This window comes from Neophocaena asiaeorientalis, unplaced genomic scaffold, assembly GCF_003031525.2.
Source record: "Neophocaena asiaeorientalis asiaeorientalis breed wild unplaced genomic scaffold, Neophocaena_asiaeorientalis_V1.1 scaffold129, whole genome shotgun sequence".
NCBI lineage: Eukaryota > Metazoa > Chordata > Mammalia > Artiodactyla > Phocoenidae > Neophocaena > Neophocaena asiaeorientalis.
The window spans coordinates 9769733-9779078 of record NW_020172446.1 but is presented as its reverse complement, the minus strand read 5'-3'; the positions used below and the strand labels follow the sequence as shown (position 1 = coordinate 9779078).

General features: G+C 54.6%; 1 protein-coding gene across 1 annotated transcript in view; it reads left to right on the top strand.

Annotated features, from left to right (window-relative positions):
- KIF1C (kinesin family member 1C) overlaps positions 1-8649 on the top strand; it is a 19277-nt gene extending 10628 nt beyond the window's left edge. The window contains exons 16-22 of the mRNA XM_024736222.1: positions 153-232; positions 1075-1169; positions 4567-4650; positions 5053-5239; positions 5386-5458; positions 6262-6876; positions 8464-8649. Coding sequence (XP_024591990.1) covers positions 153-232; positions 1075-1169; positions 4567-4650; positions 5053-5239; positions 5386-5458; positions 6262-6876; positions 8464-8649 — 1320 coding nt within the window. The remainder of the gene's footprint in view (positions 1-152; positions 233-1074; positions 1170-4566; positions 4651-5052; positions 5240-5385; positions 5459-6261; positions 6877-8463) is intronic.
- The last annotated feature ends 697 nt before the right edge of the window (positions 8650-9346 follow it).

The following is a 9346-nucleotide window of genomic DNA, read 5'->3' as shown; positions in this document are numbered from 1 at the left end:
GGGTGAGTGGGAGCAGGGGGTGGGAGAGCTCGCTCTCCCAGTGAGGGGGAGGGGCACAGCGGGGAGCCTGTGGGATGTCTGCCAAGCGCCTTCCCTCCCTCTTGGCTGCACCCCTGGCGGCTCTCCCCTGACTGCCACCCCTTCCCCCTCAGACTCCACACCTGGTGAACCTGAATGAAGACCCCCTGATGTCTGAATGTCTGCTCTACCACATCAAAGATGGTGTCACCAGGTAGCGTTTGCTTGGGCCCGTGGGGCAGCCTCTCCTTTTAGGGTGTGGTTGCAGAGGGAGGGCCACGCTGGCGACTCCCTTCTCTAATGATCTCCTGGGGACACCCCACATCTCAGGACAGCTCCTCTGCAGCCCTGTTAGCGCCAGGCTTCCTGAGAACTTGCTGAGCCTGCCTCCACCCACCGCTTTGGTGTGGGTGACACCCCTCCTGGGACCAAACCAGCCCAGCACTGGCGGGGATAGGTCCTGATCTACTGGGGCAGAGAGTGGGTGGGAGCTTGGACCGCTGCGTTCTTGGCCCCCAGCACCACTGCCTGGGCATCGCTTAGTGGGACCCTCCCTTGGGGTGGGAGAGAGAAGGGAAACATAACCCTGGCCCCATGCTGTTGAGGGCAATGCCCATATGACAGGTAACTTCACTGGCTAATACTAATGAACCCCTGGGGCTCAGCGCCTCCAAGGTCACCTCCTGGAGTTAAAGGGGTGAGGGTGCTCCTTCCTCTCCTGACACAGGCTGTTCAGCTGTCCTTGGTGATCATCATGGGAAGGATGCAGGAACCAAGGCTGAGGGCACCTACCCCACTCCAGGTTCCCTTTCCCCTTTGCTGTATAACAGTGAGGATGTGGGCTTTGGAGCCAGGCAGATCTGGGCTCACATCACAGCTTCACCACTGCCGGGCTGCATGACCTTGGGCAAGTTACTTACCTCTCTGAGCCTCAGCTTCCTCATCTGTGAAATGGGAATAATTGGCTTACTGAGTTGGTTGAACTTGTGTTCAGAAGGGGCTTGGTGTATGTATGACTGGCACGTGCTCAGAAATTGTTGGCCATTGCTTCCCCAGGGTCGGCCAGGTCGATGTGGACATCAAGCTGACTGGGCAGTTCATTCGGGAGCAACACTGTCTGTTCCGGAGCATCCCTCAGCCAGACGGAGAAGGTAATGGCTAAGGGGGCGAGACTGGAGTGACCAGACAGAGAGAGACAGGCCCCTCACTGAATACCGAGCCCTGGCTCGGGCCCTGGGAGTGCAGCCGCCACGTGACAGGATGTGTCCTCGCCCTGAGAGGGGGCTTCGAACTCCTGGTCAGCAGTGGGGGCCCTGGTATCTGCACCTGCCCTCAGGGCGCAGACTCTTGTTATGAGCTGGGAGTGGTGAGGGTCCCCAAGGCAGAAACAGAAGACTGTGGCTTCAGAGGGTGAGGTTTTGGGAAGAGGAGATCCTGCCCTCTTCCTTGATTTTTTAGCCTCAAATAGCACCCTAGTCATTTTTTATGAAACCCTGTAGGTTTTTCAGTGGGATATCTGAATTTATCTCTGAAAACCTGATTATCTATGTAGCTATGACTACAAAAGTTTCAGGCAGTTAGTCATCCCATGTCTCCCTGTGGTTCCAAAACTTTCAGAGGTTTTTAGCTGTTTTTGGCCACAGCAGCAAAAGCTTTTAGGAATCACAAGCCCTCAGGGTGTAGGTAGTAGTCTGTCTGACAGGTAACAAAACAATGTTCGTGGTTAAGTACCACTTAGGACATATTCTGAGGTCACCGTTTTGTTCTGGTTGGGTCTTTTTTTAATGTTTATTTATTTATTTGGTTGCGTCAGGTCTTAGTTGTGGCAGGTGGGCTCCTTAGTTGCGGCACGTGGGCTCCTTAGTTGCAGCAGGTGGGCTCCTTAGTTGCGGCACGTGGGCTCCTTAGTTGCAGCAGGTGGGCTCTTTAGTTGTGGCTCACAGGTGCCTTAGTTGCGGCTTGCTGGTTTCTTTGTTGCGGCACATGGGCTCCTTAGTTGCGGCAGGCAGGCTTCTTAGTTGTGGCTCACCGGTTTCTTAGTTGTGGCACATGGGCTCCTTAGTTGCGGCAGGCGGGCTCCTTAGTTGTGGCTCAAGGGCTCCTTTAGTTGTGGCTCGCTGGCTCCTTAGTTGTGGCATGTGGGCTCCTTAGTTGCAGCAGGCGGCTCCTTAGTTGTGGCTCATGGGCTCCTTAGTTGCGGCTCGCCGGGCATGCAAACTCTTAGTTGCGGCACGTGGGATCTAGTTCCTGGACCAAGGATCGAACCCGGGTCCCCTGCATTGGGAGCGTGGAGTCTTAACCACTGCGCCACCAGGGAAGTCCAGGTCATTTTTTTTTTTTTAATGGACTGATTTGGGTTCAGTTGTGCCCAAGTGAAGTTAAGCTCTGGGAAGTGAGTGGGGCAGGGAGGTTGGCTGTGTCACACCTGAGCTCTCCCTCACCTGGAGCCTGTGCTATGTGCCTCAGGTCTGATGCTTCTGGGGGACAGGAGACAGGGCACCCGTGGTCAGCATGTGTCTTAAAATAAGAAAAGATGCTCTCGTGTGGCCTGCAGCTCAGGTTGAAGACCTGCCCGGTGGACTTCAGTTCCATTTTCTGGTCAGTGGATTAATGCAGTTGTTCTGGTCTCGTTCAAGTCCCTAGCGGCAGCAAACACTTCCGGCCCTGTGGGCTGCGAGCTATTGAATCTGTTCAGCCCAGTGAGTTATTACCGAGTTCCTGTTCTGCGGTTCCCCCAAGCCATGTACTGGGGTGATACCAAAACCACACAAGGCCTGTGGAGGCAGCCCACCCTCGGGAGCTCAGGGTGTGTTTGGGGAGGTGAGAGGCCCGAATAGGTTACATCACAGTGGAAGCAGCAGATGGTTCTGTGCCCCAAATGATGGGGGCTGTATAAAGGGTTAGTCCATTTGGGCCTTTAAGATTTAACACTTGACCAAAGACGTCTAAGAGCAGGCAGCACGGATAGAGGTGTGAACACAGAAAAATAGTTATTACTTACCATCTACTTTGTGCCTTTGCATTTTCGCACGTAGCTCACAGGTGAGGGAGCTGAGGTTCCCAGGGGTTAGGGAATTTGCCTGAGACTGCACAGCTAGAGGATGGCAGAATTGGATTGGGACGCAGCATGGCAGACTCTAGGGCCTGTGCTGTGAGTCCTGGGCTGCCTCGGTTCAGATCGCTGTGGGTTCGTGTGGGTTCTCCCCTGGCCCCATTTCCCTCCATAACAACTATCCCCGCCCAACCCTGCCTTTAGGTTACTTGCTCAATTAATTGTTTATCATCTTTCTTACCAAGTGGAAGTTAGCTCGGTAAGACCAGGCATTTTGGTTTTTATCTCTCCTGTATTTCCAGGACCTAAAATAGTGCCTGGCATATCATAGGGGTGCAATATATTTGTGGAATGGATGGATGAATTTGGGGCGTGGTGGGAAATAAGGGCGGGGATAGACTGGTACCCTTCTAGCCACCTCGTCCTCTTCTCTGCCACTTTCTTGCATTGCCGGTCACCGACGTGGTGATGCTTTAGCTGTGTCCGACATCTTCTCCATCGTTTCTGCCCCTTCATCCAAGTTTCCCTTTGAGCATCAGCTCAGGAGTTACCACTTTCCCATAATCATTCCCAGTCCTCTGCCCCTAAGCCGAGTTACTCTTTGCTATTTTTGTACTCCTACAGCGTCCGTAGGCTCGTCTCTGCCTTACGTTACCATTCATTCTGGTTTCTTTGTTCCTTGTAAAGTAAATAAGAACTCTCTTTCCCACATCACTTTATTTGAGCCTTTCAGCCACTCTGTAAAGAAAGACTTTGTTATCCCGTTTTATAGCTCACAGAAATCGGGTGACTTGCTTAATGTCCCTCAGCTAAGGAGTCATAGAGTCTGGGTTTTTGGAATACGGGGGCCCCTCTGTGACAACGGGGCACTGGTCCTCAAGGACAGGGAAGTGCCTCAGGCATCCTCATGTCCCAGCAAGCAGCAGGCTTGGTGATTTGTACAAGGAGCACCTTGAGAGATGTTTGGGTTGGGTTGGCTTTATCTCCTCCTGTGAAAATAGTGATCTTGACTGAAGATAGTTGACTGTGGCTTAAGAAGATTAGTTAGGTCGCAGTGTGCAAGATGCATCAGACAGAAGTGGGGCTAGGAGCCTGCTGGAGGAATCCAGACCTGGCCAGTAGCAGTGTTGTTTGGGAAGGAAGGAGTGGTCATCTGGAAGGCAGAAATGACAGGGCCTGCCGGCCAGCTGGACCTGCAAGGCCACGCCCTCTGAGGATTCCGGGCTTGCTAAGCCGCTGCTGGGGAGGATGGCAGAGGGTGAGAAGGGAGCCCCCTCAGAGGATCCTGGGAATTGTAGCTGGGGCTCTAACCCTCCTTCTGCTCTTCCTTTCCCGTGCTGCCTGCCACCAGAGGGGCCATGGCACCCCTGACAGGTACTGGGTGGTGGGACTGGGGGTGTATGTGTGTTTTGGGGGGAATGCAGGGTGGGAATCTGTGACCATCCCCCTGCCCCTCCCAGGGTCTGATCGCTCCCTCTCCTCTCTCCCTGCCTCAGTGGTGGTCACCCTGGAGCCTTGCGAAGGAGCCGAGACCTACGTCAACGGGAAACTTGTGACTGAGCCTGTGGTGCTGAAGTCAGGTAGAGGAGGGGGCAGTGAGGGTCCTGGGCCCTGGCTGTGCAAGGAGGAGCTTCTTGGGTGACTCCTGGGCAGGACCCGGAAACAAATAGGAAACAGCGTGGGAATGTGAAGACGGAACTGGGAAGGGAAGAGAGAGGGAGTCAGGTTTTGGTTTGTCTCGCTGCCTCAGGGCAACAGGAAGAGGATGCCAAGCTCCTGATTTCCTTTGGCTGTCGGGGACAGGGCGGTTCCTGGGGCCAGCTAGGGGAGCCTCAGCTCCAGCCGCTCTTGGATTTGGGGTGATGGAAGAGATTGTGTTGGGTATCCTGGGATTTGTGGGCAAGGCCCTGTGCACCTCGGGCACGTGGAGGGGTGTGCTGCCGTGGGCGAGTGAGTCCACTTCTCCATCCTCCTATCTCCAGGGAATAGGATTGTGATGGGCAAGAACCACGTTTTCCGCTTCAATCACCCGGAGCAGGCGCGGCTAGAGCGGGAGCGAGGGGTCCCCCCGCCCCCAGGACCGCCCTTCGAGCCCGTCGACTGGAACTTTGCCCAGAAGGAACTGCTGGAGCAGCAAGGCATTGATATCAAGCTGGAGATGGAGAAGAGGTGCGTGGGGAGGGTGCTTGCGCCCCAGGGCCCTGCTGACCGTCCCTCCCAGGTGCCCAGCCCCCAGCGCCCTCCTGTTGTCAGACGCCCTGTTGAGGTGGCTCCAGAACCTCAGAGCTCTTCCTCCCCTCCTCACCCAATCCCAGGCTGCAGGATCTGGAGAACCAGTACCGAAAAGAAAAGGAGGAGGCTGATCTTCTGTTGGAGCAGCAGCGGCTGGTGAGGGGCTGGTCAGCGTGCGGTGGGGCAGGCAGAGGCGGGAGGTGGGCGGGTGGGCACTGGAGCAGCCGGCCTGGCAGAGCTTCAGCCTGACTCTGAGTTTGGTCACCCTGCCTGAGCCAGAGTGGGGAGTGGGCCCGGGGCTAGCGGGTGGAGGTGGCATCTAGGAGGAGACAGGAGAGAAATGTGACCCAGGGAGGAACCCATGCAGGGAACTAGGGTTCCTCCCAGGTGACTGGGGCTTCCTGGACTCTAGCTGAACCTGTGCCACCTTTATGATTTTTACCAAATCCAAGTACCGCCCATGTTGTTATTTACTTAAGATTGTTCTTTGGGGACTTCCCTGGTGGTCCAGTGGTTAAGACTCCATGCTCCCAATGCAGGGGGCCTGGGTTCGATCCCTGATCAGGGAACTAGATCCTGCATGCCGCAACTAAGACCCGGCGCAGCCAACCAATTAAATCAATAAATAAATATTAAAAAATAAAAAGGATTGTTCTTTGAATGGACTTACTTTTAAATCTTTAACCGCATCCTGAGCGATATATACACACGAAACCCATACTTGGTACGGCTACAGCTAATACTCGCTTTCTCTGTGCCATATGCTCTGAGCACATTAATCCTCAAAACGTATCTGTGAGGAGGTGCCGTCATTACCTCCACTGTGCAGACGAGCAGAGGTTAAGCCGTGCACCCAGCACTGAGCCGCTCTGACCACGGTGTTTCCATGTCGCTGGGACACATGGCTCTGGGGTGCCCTTAGCCCTCTCCCCGTCTGTCTTCCCTCTCTGTGGCCCCAGTACGCGGACTCTGACAGCGGGGACGACTCCGACAAGCGCTCCTGCGAAGAGAGCTGGCGGCTCATCTCGTCCTTGCGTGAGCAGCTGCCGCCCACCACGGTCCAGACTATCGTCAAGCGCTGCGGCCTGCCCAGCAGCGGCAAGCGCAGGGCCCCCCGCAGGGTGTACCAGATCCCACAGCGACGGCGGCTGCAGGGCAAAGACCCCCGCTGGGCCACCATGGCCGACCTGAAGATGCAGGCAGTGAAGGAGATCTGCTACGAGGTGGCCCTGGCCGACTTCCGTCACGGGCGGGCCGAGATCGAGGCCCTGGCTGCCCTCAAGATGCGGGAGCTGTGCCGCACCTACGGCAAGCCTGAGGGGCCCGGGGACGCCTGGAGGGCCGTGGCCCGGGATGTCTGGGACACGGTGGGCGAGGAGGAAGGCAGCGGAGGTGGAGGTGGCGGCAGTGAGGAGGGAGCCCGCGGTGCAGAGGTGGAGGACCTCCGGGCTCACATCGACAAGCTCACGGGGATCCTGCAGGAGGTGAAGCTGCAGAACAGCAGCAAGGACCGCGAGCTGCAGGCCCTGAGGGACCGCATGCTTCGCATGGAGAGGGTCATCCCCCTGACCCAGGTAGGATGGGGCCCGGCCCGTCTTGTCCCCACCTGCATCTCTCTCCTGTAGCAACCTGAACCTCCCACCTCAGAGTCCAGCCCCCTTCCTCCTCTTCCTTTAAAAAATCTTACCGAAGTTTAACACAGCATAGTTTGTGAATCACCTGCCTCACAATCACCAGGGCACTCACTGAAAATGCAGATTCCTGGGTTCTGCCCCAGACCTACTGAATCAGCGTCTTTGGGGACACATCTGCATTTATAATAAGTACCCCGGGTGGTTCTGAAATACAATGAAGTTTGAGAACCACTGATACAAAGGGTACAGTCCTTAAGTTACCACTTAATGAGTGTTCCCATAGGTGACCACTCATAGAACCACCCCTCTCCTGGGTGACCCTTCCTTTACTCTGGTAGCCGCTGTGCTGAGCGCTTCTCCTGTGTCACCTTCACAGTGGCCCTGCGAGTGGGAGTGTTATCACCTACCCGTTTTCCATGTATTCACTCAACAAGTAAATAGTTGAGTGTTTACTGTGTGCCAGGCATCGTGCTAGCTACTGGGGTTACTCACAACAGACAGAATTTCTGCTGCGCTCCCGCTTGCCTTCTAAAGGGGGATGACAGGCAGCCAGTTATAGCAGCAGTCATGGTGTTGAAGGCTTACGGCTCCAAATGCAGCTCTTACCCCTCTCCTCACTCTCCTCTCTCCAGACCCTTGGGCTTCCTTGCTGTTCCTTGAACTTGCTGGGTGCATTCCTGCTTCAAGGCCTTTGCACCTGCTGTTCCTTCTGCCCAGAGCGCCCTTCCCTCTCAGAGCCATAGAGCTCGTCCCGCAGTTCCTTTGGGTGTTCCCTAAAATGGTAACTTCTCCGTGAATCTCTTCCTGTCCTTTCACTGCATCTATCCCCACCCTGGCCTCCTGTCCTTTTCCTTGCTCTGGTGTTTTCCACGTGAATATATATTTTTATATGTGTATAAAATATATACACATATATGCATTTATATAAAATATATATAAAATATATTGCATGGTACTTACATATAATGTAAATAATATATATTAAATAACTTAGATACATATATTTAACATTTTACGGAAGTACAGCTTATGTACCATACTATATATTTTCCTTATTTATTTATCAACTGTGTCCGTCCACTAAAATGATGGCAGGTATTTTTCTTCCCTCTTTGTTGACTGCTGTATCCCCAGGGCACATCATTTATTCAGCAGTATTTGCTGAGTGCCCACTAGGTGAGGCATGGTAGAATTTCTCAGGTAATCTTACAACAGCCCTATGTGATAGGTACTGTCATTGTTGATGTCATCTTACATGTGAGGACACTGAGGCACAGAGGCTACAAGCCGGAGATCCAGACCCACAGCTAGGAGGTGGCACACCTGGACTGCGTCGGCCACCCGACTCTGGGTCCGGGCTCCTAAACCAGTGTCCCTCCAGCTTCCTCATCTCCATGCCTCTCTCTCTCAGGACCCCGGACGTCCAGCTGCTCCAGGGCCTTCCAGCTTGTCCTCCCGAATCTGCACGTCCTCAGGACTCCACTCTCCTCACGTGCCCCCTTTTCTCTCACCCCCTCTCCCTCCCAGGATCACGAGGATGAGAATGAAGAAGCCGGTGAGGCCACGTGGGCTCAGCCCCAAGGGTCTGAGGCAGCGGAGCAGGAAGCCCCCAGTGACCGAGCACCTCCTGCGCGGCCCTCCTCGCCGCCCTTGTCGAGCTGGGAGCGGGTGTCGAGGCTGATGGAGGAGGACCCCGTCGTAGTCGGTGTTTGACTTTCTTTTCAAGTGGGGGCAAAGGGGAGAGAACCTAGAGGGGGGTAAGGTCTCCCCGCTCCTGGCCCTGTCTGTCTGTCCGTCTGTGGTGGGTTTCTGTTTCCAGGGAGGTGTGGTGGGATCATAAGTCATTCCTCTCCCCTTTCAGGCCTCCTGCTATATTTGGGGGGCCTGTCTGGCGTCTGGTTTGCCTGGGGTCCCTGAGGATGTGGGACCTTTCAATAAAGGACGGAAAACAGAGGGAGCTTGTGGCTGGTGGTCGTTTGGTTTTGGTTTTCAATGGAGGTTTAGATTATATAAAAGTAAAGTGCGCAGATCTCAAGTGCGGCTCAGTGAATTTTTGCGTAGGTCACCACTCAGGTTAAGGTAGAAGAATGTTTCCATCATGGTTTCTGGAATGTTCAGCATCACGTCTCCTCTTGAGTGTGTAACCCATTCCTTATATCCCTTTTTGCTTACCCAGTGTCTCCATCTCTGCCCCCAAAACTGCTGTCATTGTCCTGGAGGGAGGTGAGGGAGGGATGAGAGGGGAGGAAGAGGGAGTCTCAGCCTGGCAACACCCAAGTGGCTGTTCCTAACAGGAAATAGAGGCATTTGGGGGACAGGGCGGTGGGGGGGTGGTTTCTGCGTCTTTGAATCACTTAGCTATTTGAAAGTTCTCCCAAGCAGCCACAACTTCCCCAGGTTCTGTTCTGTC